The 19,171-nt window shown below is 38.7% G+C and overlaps 1 protein-coding gene across 1 annotated transcript in view; it reads right to left on the bottom strand.

The window, feature by feature from the left end:
* Positions 1–965: 965 nt before the first annotated feature.
* Positions 966–19,171, bottom strand: part of LOC139450748 (putative polypeptide N-acetylgalactosaminyltransferase 10) — a 47,054-nt gene continuing 28,848 nt past the window's right edge. Inside the window, exons 7-12 of the mRNA XM_071232570.1 lie at positions 18,737–18,854; positions 17,893–18,003; positions 16,257–16,478; positions 14,620–14,730; positions 13,777–13,920; positions 966–11,611 (exon numbers count right to left, since the gene is read on the bottom strand). Of these exons, the coding sequence (XP_071088671.1) occupies positions 11,441–11,611; positions 13,777–13,920; positions 14,620–14,730; positions 16,257–16,478; positions 17,893–18,003; positions 18,737–18,854 (877 nt within the window). The 3' untranslated portion in view covers positions 966–11,440. The remainder of the gene's footprint in view (positions 11,612–13,776; positions 13,921–14,619; positions 14,731–16,256; positions 16,479–17,892; positions 18,004–18,736; positions 18,855–19,171) is intronic.

Here is a 19,171-nt window from a genome sequence, read left to right as displayed (position 1 = left end):
GTCTGAGATTAGTTTTGAAATGACCCCACCAAAGTGGTTTCAATTCTCTCTACAGACATCACACCTCTTGGCTGCTCATGGGCGTCATCAATGTGAGCTCACTTCATGTGGCCTTGCCTATAACTATGGTGGATCCATTATCCTCAAATATCTTATGCTAAACAAAACACATGGAAAACAAATATCACTGACGCAAAATGTTACTTCTACAAAACAAGAAAATCTAATTATATTCAACGTCAATATTGAAGGGTCATCTTGAAATACGTATGCAGGGTGTCAAATTTGAACATATGAAAAGCGTCAAGCTGCTTATGCCAATGTCACACTGATTGGATGCTTTAATGAAACCGACAAAATAGACGACCATTAATAACACATTCTCATTAAAATCAGATCGTAGTTCTCGCTGCCGCTAAACAAAAATCTGAGGACATCCCATTACGGGTCACGTCACATGCACTACAATACATGAGAAATAAGTGTCAGTGTTGGTATAAAATGGTTCATTCCAGATGCAACTGAATTGCACTCTTAGTTGAAAATGCTACATTTAAATTTTATCTGACCCCTCAATAATGACAGATTTAAGTTGCCACAGAAATCTTACCATACCATCTTGCCTCTACATCACACATTTTCAATTTAACCATTATTATCTGCAGTTTTGTTCAAGTGTCCCTGGATTTCTAAGGCTATATGTAGTAAGGTAAAGAATTTATGGATGTCATCTTTTTTTATTATGAGGAAGAAACAATGTTTCGGAGTATATTCTTACTCCTTTATCAGGTGAATGAGTAAGCATATACTCCGAAACGCTGTGCCCGTCATAATAAAGAAGTTGACATCCATAAATTCTCTTCCTTATGTGTATCAATTCTAAATGCCTTTCAGAGGCTATATGTAGAGATCTATATTTCATAGACTTTGACAAAGACGAGAATATATATTATTGTTTTCATATTTTATTCAAAATTCTGCAAAACTGTACATCATACAGTGCATGCTCTTTGTAAAGAATCAGGATATTGTCGGACTCTCTCTCATAAAATATTACATGTATTCTTACCAACACTGAAGTGAGAGACAATGTAATGTAGACGTCCATGAACAGGCAACACATGGACTGGAACAGCCATTGTCATGTATAACTATGTCGCCATCACTGTAATGGACTACCAAGGAACAAAGCTGTGTACACCTTGTGGTGGTAGAAGAACACAGTGTAGACATTTTCTTGTCTGTTTATCTGTCAATCCCCTGTATATTTAGCTGGGAGGAGACACTATGGAAATCATGTGTACCTCACCATGTAAATGGGAAGTACACAATGTTCACAGAACCTTGTAGTCACCAATACCTTGCATATTCATCTGGGACGTATACCTTATATTCATCTGCAAGGTATACCTTATAATCAGCTAGGGGTATACCTTACCACGTAATCGGCAAGTAGTGTTGACAGTACATTGTCGTCACCAATACCCTGCATTATAAGCTGTCAATTGATATTGTATAAATTAAGTATACCATCCAAAGACTTTGTAAATATCCATTATTACTATATATACACCTCTAAAATATGATTTGACTGCAAAGGACAATTTTGTTTAAATCCATTCAGCTGATGTCTGTCTGTATGGATTTCATGTGTTAGATAATATATGTGTATCTCTCCTAAACTTAAATTACCTCATAATTTCCCGATTAGAGATGACCCCCACAAACAACACTGGCATCAGACAGACCTCTGTGTTGTCCTGGGATCAGTAGCATCATGTGACAAGGAAATCAGTTCCTTCAATAATGTAATATTGTAATAGATATTACAAGTAATAAGTCATAACTTCAAATAATGTCAGAAATAAATAACAATTCACTTCAAGGCATAAAAACATATCAAAATATTTGAATCAATGTATATTTGTGGAAATTGATCAATTGATTTACGTTTCACATGCATACATCACCTCAACAAAAACTTCAGGTTACTCATGTGTATTTGTAACTGAGCATAATATTGTGGCTAACAAGTTAACAGCATTGACTACCCATTCACATACTCAGGTTAGCATACTGTGGAATGTTAGTTAACATGCCTTGTTGAAGGGATATTTTGAGCAAAATGCTGATTTAATAAAATTCAAGTCGTGACTAAATCATATAGCAAGGCTATGGCCAGCTACGAAGTGCCTTTCACCAATCTCAGTGCAGACTGCTAACTAAAGCCATGTGTGAAACCAACACATTGTCTCTGTGAACTTAGGCTAAACAATAAACCAGTGTGTTTCATACCCATGGGAGTTCTACATTTGTGTGTTAAAATGTGTCATGTACTCTGTTCTACAATGTGATAAAAACGCATGCCTGTCATTACTACTATACGCCCACTATTCATAGAGTTGGGCTTTGTCAAAACATCTTAGAAACCTTTCTTGCATTAATGCTTTGTCTGTCACCAAATCTCTTTGGACATATGCTAGTCAGTATGTAACACAGTTATACAATGCATGGGAGGATACAGCTTTTTTGAAAAAGAGGGGTGCACAATTAAGATCTATTTATTGTCTTTGGTGGTAATTTATACAGAAATAAAGATTTTTTTCGAAATAAAAAGGGGGAATGCGCACCCCCCCTCTGTATCGGCCCATGCAATGCTTGTTGCTACAGTTCAGGCTATTCACAGCAAACATCCTTATTCTACCAATACATGTAATTGATTTTTCATGCATCACTATATCTAAACTTTGCAGATCATATATAAAGGCACTTTAAGACTGGATTACATTCACAACAAGGGTTTAACTGAGGAACCAGGTCATCCAGACTTCATAAATATACATCAACCTGTGAGGCGTTGGAAAACAGCTGCACAATTGTAATCACAATACGACTTTACCTTCTCTTTGCAAGCAGGTTTGGCATAACGTCGCTTTGAACAATATTTCAGTTTTATCACTATGTGTCAACCAAATGTGGGACAAAAGCCCCAAAGTGATGCAGATCTTGGTGTTTGCCACTTTCGGGAAAGCCACAGGCAAGGATAGGATGGAAACAAAACAATAATAATAATCATGGTGAATCTGCAATCATCGGTGAATCCTGGGACAGAGAAGGGAAGCAACTCAGCACAACAAATTACAGTACCTTCGCAGAGTAGGCAACCAGTGCCCATGCCTTCCATTAAATCTGTCACTGATTGTTACCAAATAATATGAAGGAATAATAATGATTATTTTTTTCAATATGATTAACAAATACATTCAGTTTTGACTTTGCAGGAAAGATATCAATTTTGCTTGTGACAAAATTCTAAAGAAAATAGCCCTTCAGATGTACGACTTAATTACAAATAATTCTATTTGATGAATGCTGACTGCGACAACCGTACACTGACGTAATGATATATAGGTGCATTTAAGCTTGGACCAATAACAGAATATAAACGTTAAACAACATCTCGTAGTCAACATCTAATATCGATACATTGAATCAATCAAGTTGTACATATCTCCAAACAACCAGTGGCAGCCACCGTAAAGATACTACCTCAGCATGTCATATAGCAAGACACTCACAGCACCCAGCATGCTGCAGATTTACTTTACCATTATGAAAGAATCAGGTGATCCTTAACTTCTTTTGAGTAGTATACATAACACAGCACCTTGTGAACCACAAACAAATAGTATGTTTGCATTAAGTGGAGTCCACACTGTCTAATGTCACATCAAATATTTCAGCTTTTCATGAAAATGTTATAAATACTGTAAAATGGAAATTAATTTCAAGATTGACAGTAATTCTCATCAACAAATGGACTGTAACACATCTTGCTCAGTGGTCTGGTCTTCGTTCTGAGGTTGTATTCATCAACTTGTACATGTCCTTTATACAATGGTAAACCATAAAGAGGGTGTATCAAAACTCATCTGTGTGTAAATCTGGAATCGGTATTTAATAGACAGGTACTGCTCGGTGCCTGTCTGCAACAATCAGGTCAATGTCCTCCGTAAATTAGCCAGGCCCAATTCCACACAATAATCCTAGAAATATGATAATATTAAATCTCTGTTGGAGAGTGAAGTTATTATACACTGTCTTGCCCCACCACCGTTCTGTATCAAACAGCTCAAAGAGTGATAGTTCTGACAATCGTAAGGCTTTGTTAAAGTGAGAGAGTGAGTGAGAGAGTACAGTTTTACGCCGCTTTTAGCAATATTCCAGAAATATCACAGCGGAAGACACCAGAAATTGGCTTAACACATAGTACCCATGTCGGGATTCAAACCCGGGTCTTCGGCGTGACGAGCGAACGCTTTAACCTCTAGGCTACGAGACCTCCCCTGCTTTGTTAAATACTGGTAGTGACAAGAATGGTTGGTCTTTGTAGTTACCAAATCCTAAGTCTCTGTCCATGAGTGTGGGATTATCAACCTTTGTTGCCCTACATTAAACTTTAAACTTACCGTATTCGACGTAAGAAGCACCCACGGCGATATTTGCTAATATATTGACTGTTGAACAATTCCAATTAGCACCCCTTTCGATTGATCAATGTACACTTATTTATTCGTGTTTAATACACACTCGTGTGTTATATGCACCTTTACTGGGCTATTAACTTCTAGAAAATATATATGTCGTGTATAATACGCACAGACTTTTCTTCTGTATCATTTCAGGCTTTTTTTCAGGGTTTTTTTCACCAAAATTATTTACTACTAAGAGGCCCCTATTTTATAATTTTGGGAGCGCCCTGGACGCTTATTACGTCGAAGACGTTAATTGTGGTTGTCACATGAAACAGAAGGCTTTTCAAACAGCAGCAGTTTTGAGAATCGTGGCTGCTACCATGCTTGTAGGTTTTTGTTGCCAGTTTGACAATCTCTGTTGGTCCAGAATGATTGTTACAGCAATTGGTAATAACAATTTGTGTCAGGAGTGCTCTCAGTGTTGCTGATGGACAAAATGCAAATATAAGTTCAAGACAGGCCATTACAGTACTACTTATATCATGGCACTGAAATTAATTTATTTCAAACCTAAAAAAACTGCTACCATGTTTGGATGTGACTTCTTTCCATAAGGAACAAGACTGAAGTATGACTGCAACAAAGTGAGATCTTGAGATGGGATTTTTGCTCTTTGAACAGTACTTCAGTTATGTCAGTTTAATGTGGGAGGTAAATGTGAAGTGAAGCTGATTGATGAAAGCCACAGATGTGAAACCCACAAGGATGGTGCTGACAAGCCTAGCACCATGACCACAGCCAATCTGGGACTCGACCCATCATTGGATTCTGGCACAACCAAAAGATGCAACCTGTTATCCTACAGAACCTGACGCCTCTGTGGTCTAGTGAATAGAGCACTGTCAGAACCTCTCTCATAATAGCAGCCTCGATGTGTCCCGTTGTACAAAATCAACATATCATTTCATTTTGCTTGTATCGGAGATGAACAAATCAATGTATTGAAGCTACAAATACAGATACATCCCAGTAACGCCTGTTCCCCGTCCATACCTGTATATAACATCCCAGTAACGCCAGTTCCCGTCCATACCTTTATACATGTAATCACACATCAAGTTGTACAAACAGGTAGCGCAAAAGTGTGCCACACATCTTTGACTTCCAGACTTATTCCATTCAATACTACTCAATTTCTCATAGGGATCTTGTAACCCAATGACACAGTAAACTGATTGCTCCTGTCTGTAAATATCTCAGCATCCTTACCAAAGTAGAGTAGCATAAACAACCATGTAGTTCACCCTGTATACTTGTCGCTGTATTCAGCAAATATATACCATATTCAACGTAATAAGCGCCCGGGGTGCTCTCAAAATTAGAAATATGGGGCTCTCATTAGAACATTATTTTGGTGGAAAAAACAGAGTTGAAAGATAAATTCCGTGGTTTATGCTGACAGAAATGTTTATATGCGACAGATATATTTTTCCAGAATTTAATTGCCCATAATTAAAAATGCATATGACACACGAGTGCGTATTATACGCAAATAAATAAGTCTTGTGTACATTGATCAATCGGAAGGGGTGCTAAATGCGATTGTTTACGAGCCAATATTTTAGCAAATATCGCCGTGGGCGCTTATTAGAGCGGGGTGCTTATTATGTCGAATACGGTACCTCTCTCAATTATAAATTCCTAAACATAAAGTATACATTCAGCATTTCATATCTTCTGTAACAACCACACACAATATCTTTGAATTTTTTGTATACCCGGTAATTAAATCAAATCCCAGAAAGATTTTACCAGCAGTATTTGTTCGTGGGTTGTACTGGGCTGATGTGTTAGTGTGATACATGTCAACCATTGAAACAATAAATATATACAGCCGACAAACACACTAGACATTGTACAAAAATATCGTAACATGTTATGTATATCAACACAGGTAGAGAATCAGCAACTCAACGTTGGCCCCAAAGACAACAGGAAGCATGCAGCTACCCCTACAACATCTAGACAGTATGCCACTGTCCCACGCTACACACACAGTTCAAGTGTATGCCAATGTTTTTAGCTGCTACAACAATGTCGCATGAAACTTCATGAATCATATACAACAGTTCAAGTTCAATTGTATCCCTTTAACATTTGTTTATTGTTGAATGCAGCACTCAGCAATATTCCAGCCATATGATAGCAGCCTGTAAATAATCAAATCTGGGCCAGACAATCCAGTGACTGATATTGTTTACAATAATACATTAATAACAGGATGACATACAATCCATCTAGTTGGATCGATGAAGTCGCCTCATACAACAAGAAAAGGTGCTCTGGTCTAATTTAATTTGGGGTTGATTTTTATTGTGTTTTGTTTTGGATTTATTTTTATTTATTTTATTTTATTTTATTTCATTTTATTTGGGGGGGGGGGGGGGGGGTCGATGAGGGAGTGGTGCTGGGGTCCTTGGGTTCTTCTCCATTGGTACCTGAATCTAGGGACCCCTAAATCTTAACATTTTAACATTACAGTCAGTTACAACAAGGACTCCTGGTAAAGGTTATTGCACTTCATAAAATTACACCAATTACCTAACCAAAGGTCATGTTTCAACAATAGTCCTTAACATCATATTCACTTACACCGGACTTTTATAAATATTTCATCTGTGCCTGTCATGACAAAACATTCAATGATGAAACCTGCTGTACCCCTCCTAATAATGTAAGCTGTTATCAAAACTACTCAATTTACATAAATAGCTTATAGAAACAAACACTTGGCTATTTGATATGCAAATTTTAACCTGCAGCTGTCCAATGAGATTGTCAGGAAGTGTCCTTAGATTATCCGATTGGTTCATTCCCATCAGAGTTTGTCGGTACCAAGCTGGTGTTGCTCTTAGCAAAGATTTCTTCCAATTATGGAAATGGCTTGGACGTTTTTATTTGAATGATTGAGCAAAAGACACATGTGCCACAACAGCATTTTTGTAGATACACCACATTTATCTTGATAAATCTTCTAACATGAATGTGATGAATTCTAAGATAAAGCTTAAAAACATAAAAGAATTGGTTCTCAGGCAATGACTTTTGAAAATATAGTGCCGGTAGATGGTGTGTTTTTTTCTTTTTTTTTTTGCTTGTTCAAACTAGTAAGTAACCAAAAAAACAGTTGCGTACAATCAACCTGGGAAAGGGCCTCCCTAAAAAAACAAGCCTCCCATTGTGCAGTAATTAAAGCAGTGCACATGTGAGGGAAGTAACTGTGTGCTATATTGGATGCATAGTTTTTAAGTATTAGGATTTTTTTATTTTTCTTGAAAATGGAAATGAAAACAAAACGTGCGGGCAGTGCCTGAGAACCAAGACTATATTTTTTTTAGCTGAAACATGTATACTTAAACAATGGGCCAATGTTATATGCCAGATGTGGTTGCAAGATATTTTGTAAATTGACATGATGCACAAATATAATATATCACATATGGCAAATGCAGAATTATACAAAGAATGTTGTCATGGTTACTTGAACATCACAGTTGTAAAATTATCATAATTTAAACAAGGGACATTTTGACATTTGTACATCACATACACCTTCCTTATACATGTACCAGGACATCTCTGCTTCCCAAAGGGTTTCACACATCCATGAGTACAGAGCATTTCCAGTACTTGCCATAACTGACTACTAGCAGTTCACAGGACATTCCGTTGAAGCTTGGGAGATGAATCAGCTGGACATTAGGCTTAATACAACATAAAAAATTGGTTCTCAGGCAATGACTTCTCCTTTTGAAGATAATTGCGGGCAGGAGGCATTTTTTTTTTTTTTATGTGTTCAAACTAGTATGTAACCAAATCAACAGTTGTGTACCATCAACCTGGGAAGGGGCCTCCCTACACAAACAAGAATAAAAATTCCCATTTCCGCCTTGACCATAACACAAGATGAGCAGTAAAGCTGTGCGCATGTAAAGGGAAGTAACTGCGTTCTATATTTAATCGCATTGTTTTTAAGGCTAAAAAAAATAATAGTCTTGGTTTTCACGCACCACCGGCTTCATCATAAAATTCGCCGCATGTTTCGTTTTTATTTCAATTTTTTTTTTAAATAAAAAAATCATTAAATATTCCAAGTCCAACAGTAGTCAAATACTATATTACAGTATTTTACTCATCAAGGAATACATTTATGTAGGGAGGCCCATTCCCAGCTTGATTGTACACAATTGTTTATTGATTACAAAACTGTTTATTGGTTTACATACTAGTTTGAACAACAACAAACAAAAAAAGACAATGCCCGCCCGCACCATATTTTCAAAAACCATTGCCTGAGAACCAATTCTTTTATTTTTTTAAGCCTAAGTATAAGGATTTTATATTAAAATTTAAAATGAAAAGAAACGCAAAACTTTCGGCAGACTTTCTGATGGTGCATGTGGTGCCTGAGAACCAAGACTATTATTTTTTTTAGCCTTAAATGTGCAATGTTTGTGACTAGATGTCCTTCAGTGCACTGAATCCTAAACAAGACCTAACACTATCACATACAATTTGTATATGCTTCAAATAAGGTAGATTGGATAGCTTTTTGTATTTAAAGACAATTTTGATTTGACTGTACAGTCAAGGTCATGGCTGCCAGAAACTTGGTCACATGAGAGGATTTTATGATCACCTGACCGAAAATGAAATGTAGCAGTCAAGGTCATGGCTTCCATAAACTTGATCACATGACTGGGTTTCACGATTGGCTGTCATTGAAACATTCCCCTGGTCAAGCTCCGCTTATTCTGTCTACATTCCACAAGCATTCAGTGACTACAACTTGCATAGTACATGTCACAACTGCTGAAGGTGATGGAACCTGCCCAAGTGAGTGAGTGAGTTGTGCTTCATGGCACTGTGAACAGTATTTCAGTTATATCACAGCATGTGGGGAAAAAGACAAGCATGTTTTTGACATTTACCACTTTGGGGAAACCAAGAAGAAACGGTACCGGTATGGTGCCAACAAACCAATGATAATAATCAGGGTGAATGTAGGCTTTGAGCCCAATATCATGTCATGCCTCTTGTCCTACTGTTTTGGCAAGAGAAATAATACAGTAATTACTTGGAATCCTTGAGATAACCAACTATGAACTAATCATTTTAGGTTCATCAAATCATCAGAAATCGGAAACTTTGTCCAGCATAACAGGATTTGCATTGATCATGTTATTGTGTGTAAAAATACATCGGGGTAATATTGTGGGAAAACCATAACAAATATTTCCAACTCATTTCTACTTCAGGAACAACATGTAACTTCTATCAAAACATCAACTGTCACCCACACAAATGCAGCACAACACAGTCAACCAAGCAACAGGGTCTACAAAACATTAAAACACATCCTGATTACGTGCTGATAAATCTTGTGTGGTTCCATTTATTCAACTTTCCAGCATCTCCCATGACAATCTCATTAACATCTTATCTTAGTTCCGCTACCGTGAAATAAAGATACGAGGACATCCCATTGCAGGTCATGTCAAAAGACCTTTCATCCGATCAATCAGAGCGTCGCTTACCAAATCAGGAAAGTGACAGTAAGAATGTGTTTTCTAATCATGCAATCTCAAAAAATCTAACGCATGGTATTCCAAATGCCAGTTACGGGTTTTATGACTGCATCCATACAATCAGGGCCATCTATTAGTTATTCCAGAATGATTTTTTGTTCAGGTTTAGATTTTTTAACCGAGAAGATGGTAAAATATGTTTCGGAGCGTAGTCGCCTGTTTGAAACTAGTGTGAAATCTGCCTTCTGATTGGCTAATTTTGACTTCTTATCAGTCATTCCATTGGTTGGTCAAAGTTCGCGAAAGGTCGGTCTGACATGACCTGTAATGGAATGTCCTCAGATCTTTGTTTAGCGATAGCGAGAAGTATGATCTGATTTTAATGAGATTGCTCCCATCAAGGAGGAATGGCAAAATATTTCTTGAAATGGACTAATCCGCTTCCCAACGAACTCCCAGTGTAATGAGATATGTTTATAGCCCTGTGGTAAGCCTGCATAAGAAAATACAAACATTTCTCCAGCACATTTTTCTCCTAGGTGAGGGGGAAGGTAGGACTTCAGTTTATTATTCATTGTTGAAGAACATTTTTTCTTTTTCCCACAAGGAATACTAACAAATACAAAAAAATTGGGCACACACTGACCTCTTTAATAACAGGTCAGTTGCAAACGTCAAGTATGTATGAATGAGACTGTTTGCTTCATTTGACGGAGCAAATTTGTAAATCTTTTTTATAATATATATTGCCAATACTTCCAGTATTTAAAGAGACCAAGAAACAGAAGTTTGAAATATGAAATATACACTTTCTTTTGCCAAAAGAAATGACCGACACGCCGTAATTAAAGAGACAAGTCAATGCCTGAGAAACCTTTCAATGTTTAGCCTAAGAAATGGGTACCTTGCTCTACAGCTGTTGTTTCTATGTTGTTGGGAATTTTTGTCCACTGAGACTGTCTGACTCAGCACTTCATCCATGTCCTTACATGAGCTTCATCAATACTTATACATATGTGTCACGCTATTTCACATGTCCTACACCCAAAACATTAAAGTTGATCCCACGTAAAATAACTGTGAAATTAGAGCCACTGTTTGATGACAGCTATCTAAACACTGAACTGATGAACACTTAAATGGGGGTTGGTTTTAATTTGCACTACAACAACATTTGAGAGCTGTACATTCACGTCAACAGTACCTGATCAACATAATAGCAACCTTGAAATTGTGAGAGTAAATATGTGACCTCACACCCCACACACTGCCTTCATCCAAACACCACAGTCAGCCTACCATAATATGATCAACAAACAAAACATATTGCTTGAGCGAATTAATTAATTTCTTAAACTTAATAAGTTTATAATATCATTAATCTAAAGGAATATCCCAATCTTTTAAAACTATTGTTGTATTCATTTTTTCCCATTGCCATTTTTGTGTATCGCTTGACTCGTCACACGGGTTCATAAACATCTCGTGGCTGGCAGGGTCGCAGTCCAGACACTGTCCGCTCACAGGATGGTAGATCTGAGACGTGCCCTGAAACATAGCATTGTATAAACTCAATAAGGGCTCACTAAGACGTGCCCTGAAACATAGTATTGTATAGACTCAGTGAGGGCTCACTGAGACGTGCCCTGCAACATAGCATTGTATAGACTCATTAAGGTCTCACTGAGACATGCCCTGAAACATAGCATTGTATAGGCTCAATAAGGGCTCACTGGGACATGCCCTGAAACATAGCATTGTATAGACTCAGTAGGGGCTCACTGAGACGTGCCCTGAAACATAGCATTATATAGACTCAATAAGGGCTCACTAAGACGTGCCCTGAAACATAGCATTGTATAGACTCATTAAGGGCTCACTGAGACGTGCCCTGAAACATAGCATTGTATAGACTCAGTAGGGGCTCACTGAGACGTGCCCTGCAACATAGCATTGTATAGACTCATTAAGGGCTCACTGAGACATGCCCTGAAACATAGCATTGTATAGACTCAGTAGGGGCTCACTGAGACGTGCCCTGAAACATAGCATTGTATAGACTCAATAAGGGCTCACTGAGACATGCCCTGAAACATAGCATTGTATAGACTCAATAAGGGCTCACTGAGACGTGCCCTGAAACATAACATTGTATATAGACTCAGTGGGGGCTCACTGAGACGTGCCCTGAAACATAGAATCGTATAGACTCAGTGAGGGCTCACTCAGACGTGCCCTGAAACATAGCATTGTATAGACTCATTAAGGGCTCACTGAGACGTGCCCTGAAACATAGAATCGTATAGACTCAGTGAGGGCTCACAGTGAGGTGGATCTGAGATGTGATCTATACTGGCCGATGTATTCATGATAACTTGTTATAACTCTATGTCGGCTGATGTATTCATGATAACTTGTTATAACTCTACATGGGGCGATGTATTCATGATAACTTGACATATCTCTACATGGAGCGACGTATTCACAATAACTTGACATAACTCTACATGGGGCGATGTATTCATGATAACTTGTCATAACTCAACAAGGGCTGATGTATTCATGATAACTTGACATAACTCAACAAGGGCTGATGTATTCATGATAACTTGACATAACTCAACAAGGGCTGATGTATTCATGATAACTTGACATAACTCAACAAGGGCTGATATATTCATGATAACTTGACATAACTCAAAATGGGCTGATGTATTCATGATAACTTGACATAACTCTACATGGACCAATGTATTCATGATAACTTGACATAACTCTGCATGGCGCGATGTATTTATGATAACTTGACATAACTCAACAAGGGCTGATGTATTCATGATAACTTGACATAACTCAACAAAGGCTGATATATTCATGATAACTTGACATAACTCAACAAGGGCTGATATATTCATGATAACTTGACATAACTCAACAAGGGCTGATGTATTCATGATAACTTGACATAACTCTACATGGACCAATGTATTCATAATAACTTGTCATAACTCTACATGGGGTGATGTATTCACAATAACTTGACATAACTCTACATGGACCAATGTATTCATGATAACTTGTCATAACTCTACATGGACCAATGTATTCATAATAACTTGTCATAACTCTACATGGGGTGATGTATTCACGATAACTTGAAATAACTCAACAAGGGCTGATGTATTCATGATAACTTGACATAACTCTACAAGGACCAATGTATTCATGGTTACTTGACATAACTCAACATGGGCTGAAGTATTCATAATAACTTGATATAACTCAACGTGGGGAGATGTATTAAATTAAGTATTAAATTCATAACACAACTGTGCACACAATTAATACTATACAAACAGAATCATTATCGTTGAGTTTGTCTGTTTGTTTGTTTGTTGATTAACGCCACACTCAGCAATATTCAAGCTATATGATGGCGGTCTGTAAATAATTGAGTCTGGACCAGTCAATCCAGTGATTGACATCATGAGCATAGATCCATATATTTGGGATATGATAACATGCATCAACCAATACAGCGACCCTGACCACATGATCCCGTTAGTCGCCTCTTACGACGAACATAGTCAACTTTTACAGCAAGCATGGATCACTGCAGACTGCAAAAGAATTGCTGACACAGTAAGCACATACTCAGAATGCTTGATCCATATAAACATTGACAAGGCTCCAGGGATAGTCAGACAACTTACTACTTTGTATTTGAATCGCTGGTTGCCTAACATGTTGTGACAGTTAAAAAGGATTATAGGAGCTTTCTTCATAGACTGCGACACATCAAAGCAGACTGTTCTCTTCTTTGGACGGATGTCTTTATGCCAAGAAAACTCAAACGTCTGAAAACAACCAGTTCAATACATTTTAAATTGTTAAGGAAAGTACTTGGAAGTATAAACACATTAAACACACATAATGACAAATTGTTGACATATGAAAATAAGAACAATTAATTTGGTCATCAATCCAGGCATGTCAGGAGTACAAGGAGATGCCAGATCAAGTCTGGACCAGGCAAACCTTCGGTAAATCATGACAGCATCAATCCAGGAAGTCAGGAGTAGGATGCGATGTCAGGTCAGCCATGTGACAGCCCTTGGGTCATCCTACTTCCCTTTAACACTGGACTTCCACTGTGGACATTCCATTCTGATAATGTGGTATTATTTATATATCCCAGAGTCAGAGTTGAGGTGAGTTGAGGTGAGGTGAGGTTTTGCATCGAGTTCAAGATTATTGCACATACATAGCGACAAGCATGCACATGTGGGGTTTAACATGAATACCCCAAACTATACTGACTCCAAGCCGACCAGTCTTTGTTTTAGCCCCTTAATGCCAAGCGCCAGGCAGGGTATCAACAAGTACCATCTTTAAACGCGTTTTGGTATGGCGCGGCTGGGGATCGAACCCCTGACCTTCTGCTCTCCAGCCAGACGCTCTTCCACTAGACGAAGGAGGCGGTCATCATCAAAGAGGAAACTGAGGACACTGACCACTTGTACAGGTGACGGACCAACATGCGAAACATAAACTACCTGCTCTCCATTAGCCCCGCCTCCATCCTTGATACACGGCTCCAGGTTAAACCTCTCATTGGCTCCCTTGAAGCGAGTGTCCACGCACAAGTTACTGGCCTTGTTCCTCAACTGAAACACAGCAGTTGAATATCAGATAAAAACAATATTATTTTTTAAAAACAAAGTACAAACTTAATTTATTCCTTTACTAAAATACAACAAATGTTTATCAAATGAAAATTCATTATTCTCATTACACAATACTTGGATAATTTAGTAAATGAAATTGAGGCTAATAGGATAAAAATGTTATCGAGCTAAAATATATACTCAACCAAAAATGGGATCAGGAATATTGAGCACACATTTGCAAATCATGATCCCAAACTTTCCTTGTTCAGTATACTAAATACCATATTACCAACAATATTGCTGACACCGATAACTATCAGATCCATATTGACCAAACAACAATGTCAAATTTATATTCATATTATATTCCTGTTAAGGCCTTTTCATCTATATCATTGGTAAATGTACCATGTTCAGGGCAAAGAAAGGGGGATAACTCTTGGTGGCTTGATTCAAAACTACAGAAATTGTGTCTTTGTACTGTTGTAGAAGGAAGATTGAAAGTACTGAGATGAAATCAAACGTGACTAGATTCAATTAATGCTGCTTTCAAAATAGCTTACATAACAATACTACATCTTGATTTGGGGTGACACCCCACAACCTCAAACATATATTCACATTATACATACTGTTCAGTAATTTTGACTCTTGTAATTCCAAGGTGAAAATACACACATTAGTTACATGAAACCTTATCCAGAAAATAAGTAAACATATCAGGTTTTGTGTACAGAAAGGGGGGTAACTCTTGGAAGCTTGATTTGTGATAACAAGACTTAGTGTCATTGTACTGAAGATTACTGAAGATAGCAAGAAAAAATCAAACTGGATCATCAAACTTCACCAGATTCAGGTTGGGTGTAACTCTACTTTGAATACCATTTCAGTTATACAACTTTTACTGTGCTATTTTGGAGGCATCAAAAGAGTCATTGGTCATAAGTAATGAGTGGATAACTATGGATCACAGTCTGGGATTTGAATTCAAAGGGAGGCAACTCTCCACAAGAAGTTGCACGAGGACAACTAGTTGGGGCACCCTTGCCTCCTCACCTTTAGTGCTAAAACATAATTTCATTGAAGTCAATAGAAAAAAGGGGGAGGATCTACACGATATCAACATCATTAGTGAGGAGTCAAACAGATAATAAGAAAAATATTCATTCTACTTCCGAGAGTGCAGTTCAGTTGCATCTGGAATGAACCATTTTATACCCACATTGACTGTTACTTGTTATGCATTGAACTGCATGGGCTAAACCCCTGGTGGAGTTGAGGCGTGTGTTTTGGGTAGCTTTTTCCATCACATTCAATCTAGCAGTTTTCATTGTTTTTTATAGCCGTTGTCCATTTGTCAAGTTTCATAAAGCATCCAGTCAGTGTGACATTGTGAACAACTCACTTGTTGGCACATGATCATGTTGGAGACTCTACTTACCAAGGTGACCCATCAATAATCACGCTGAGTAGATATATTATCCTGAATGGTATTACTTGTGTCAACATATAGTTCCCCCTACCTCTCCATCCGCCATTGGCTCTGGTTCAACTGGTGGGTACACTTTGACCAGGTCGAATGCAACTTCCTCCATGAACCACTTGAATGGTTTACACTTGAGCTTGTTGCGGATGGCCTTCTGCTCACTGATGTCCCCGGTGTCGACGTTGCGGTAGTGGGGGCGGCGCTTGTACAGGAACTCGGCATACTCGTCCATCCACACCTCGGCAACACGGCGGTAGTTCTACATTGTCAGAGCACAAAAAAAAGTTTATTCATGTTGTTTAACACTGCAATAAGTAATATTCCAGTCATATGATGTCAGCTAGTAAACATACAAGTATGTGCCCGATCCATTAAAGTGCCTCAAATGACCAGCATATGTTGCCAGGGATTTGACACTATGATCTCAAAGAAGTAAGCTTAAATCTTGAAAAATATTTGCTTATCCTGTTGAAATAGTGTTTGATCCATACAGCCTTAGAGTGGGCGAAAGAGTAGAATTTTATGCTAATGTTTAGCTATTTTCACAATTCCAGCATTATCACAGCAGGGGACAGTAGAAATGGGCTTCAAACATTGTACCAATTTGAGGGACAGCACACACTGATTAGGCTACCCCACTATACCCACACCTCCTTAGAGATACACAAGGCTTCACAAGCAACAAGGGCTGGTAGTCAGATAGTTGACTAGCCCTGATGAAAATCAGAGGGCGGGGGGGGGGGGGAGGTGACGTATGTTTCAGATCTTGGTTGGAGTAAGGTAAAGTGTAGTGTACAAGTCTTGAAAAACTGTGCATCTCCTACAGAATGTGCATTACCTACAGAATGTGCATCACCTACAGAATGTGCATCACCTACAGAATGTACAGACCGTGCATCACCTACAGAATGTGCATCACCTACAGAATGTGCATCACCTACAGAATGTACAGGCCATGCATCACCTACAGAATGTGCATCACCTACAGACCGTGCATCACCTACAGAATGTACAGACCGCGCATCACCTACAGAATGTACAGGCCATGCATCAGCTACAGAATGTGCATCACCTACAGAATGTGCATTACCTACAGAATGTGCATCACCTACAGAATGTGCATCACCTACAGAATGTACAGACCGTGCATCACCTACAGAATGTGCAATACCTACAGAATGTACAGACCGTGCATCACCTACAGAATGTGCATCACCTACAGAATGTGCATTACCTACAGAATGTGCATCACCTACAGAATGTGCATCACCTACAGAATGTACAGACCGTGCATCACCTACAGAATGTGCATCACCTACAGAATGTACAGACCGTGCATCACCTACAGAATGTGCATTACCTACAGAATGTGCATCACCTACAGAATGTACAGACCGTGCATCACCTACAGAATGTGCATTACCTACAGAATGTGCATTACCTACAGAATGTGCATCACCTACAGAATGTGCATCACCTACAGAATGTGCATTACCTACAGAATGTGCATCACCTACAGAATGTACAGACCGGGCATCACCTACAGAATGTACAGACCGTGCATCACCTACAGAATGTGCATTACCTACAGAATGTGCATCACCTACAGAATGTGCACCACCTACAGAATGTGCATCACCTACAGAATGGGTTTGAGAGCTTTGTCTACTTACTCTGCCTATGAAGTCACCGACTCCAGGATTAGGGAATGGAGCAAACTTGCGGTAGATATGTCCGATCCTGGAACAGGGGGCATCCACCATTTCACCTCCACACTGCCAGATCTGTAACAAATATAGTGGTCAGTTCACACAGTTCGTAAAAGCAGCTACAAGTATGGTCACATTGTGTGATGCAACTCCAATCATAAGTCAGGTCAAAATCTGTTGATAACTTTTGTTTGTTTGGTTGCTTGCAAATATGACGATCTGTAAATATTCAAGTCTGGGCCAGACAATCCAGTGATTTACATAATGAGCATCGATCTACGCACTAGGGATACGATGACATGCATCAACCCAGTCAATGAGCCTGACCACCCACCTCTTATGACAAGCATGGTCACCTCTTATGGCAGGCATGGGTTGCTGAAGACCTATGTTGATAACTAACAACAACTGCACTAATTTTGAGTTAAAAAAGCTTCAGGTAATGTTCCTCTTTGGCATGCCTAAGGCACACAACTCTGCACAGCAAATTACAATCCCTTTGTTGTCAAATATCGGATAAGCTCATTTGCATACACCACAGCAAGAACAGCAACACATCGTGATTCAGTAGTTGAAAAGACATCTCTTAAAGAGCACAAAATGTTCCATATCTATCCACACAGAGTGAACATCTAAAGACATTCTCCTCCCTGGCCATATCACTGTCAGCTTAGCAATGCTTTGAACATTATATCAGTTATAACAGAGTGGTTGATGTGGAGGAACGCCCAAAGTGACACAAGAGAGGCCATCAAGAATGGTGCTGACAAACCACCCTGTTCAAAGTGAATCAAGGACAGACACTCACTTTGAAGGAAAGCTCATACTGTTCCCCACCCCAGATGTCGAGTCCTGGGTCGTAACCCCCCATCATCCAGAACCACTCCCGGTCGATAGCAAACAGTCCACCAGCCATCACCGGACTCCTGTTGAGAACAAGTGAGTGAGGGACATCATGCATATTGTTTTGTGTAAAAGAAAGCAACATTATAAGTGACCTCTAAATAAACAAGTGTGGACAATAACCATATAGTGGTGAGGTGGAATTGGGTTTAAAGTCGCGTCCAAGATTATTGTACTTATATAGCAACGTGCATGCACGTGTATGTGTGTGGCTTCCTGTACTAGTCCAGACTAAAGCTGATGTTATAGTGCTAGCCCACTGAGATACCTTGCCACAGTTTAACTTGAATACCCCACTCAGACACAGTATACTGACACTGAGCCGACCAGTCAATGTTTT

The sequence above is a fragment of the Haliotis cracherodii genome, unplaced genomic scaffold (assembly GCF_022045235.1).
Source record: "Haliotis cracherodii isolate W230 unplaced genomic scaffold, xgHalCrac1.p SCAF_8, whole genome shotgun sequence".
Taxonomy (NCBI): domain Eukaryota; kingdom Metazoa; phylum Mollusca; class Gastropoda; order Lepetellida; family Haliotidae; genus Haliotis; species Haliotis cracherodii.
Note: the sequence above shows the minus strand (reverse complement) of the source record. Positions and strands in the feature narration are given on the sequence as shown.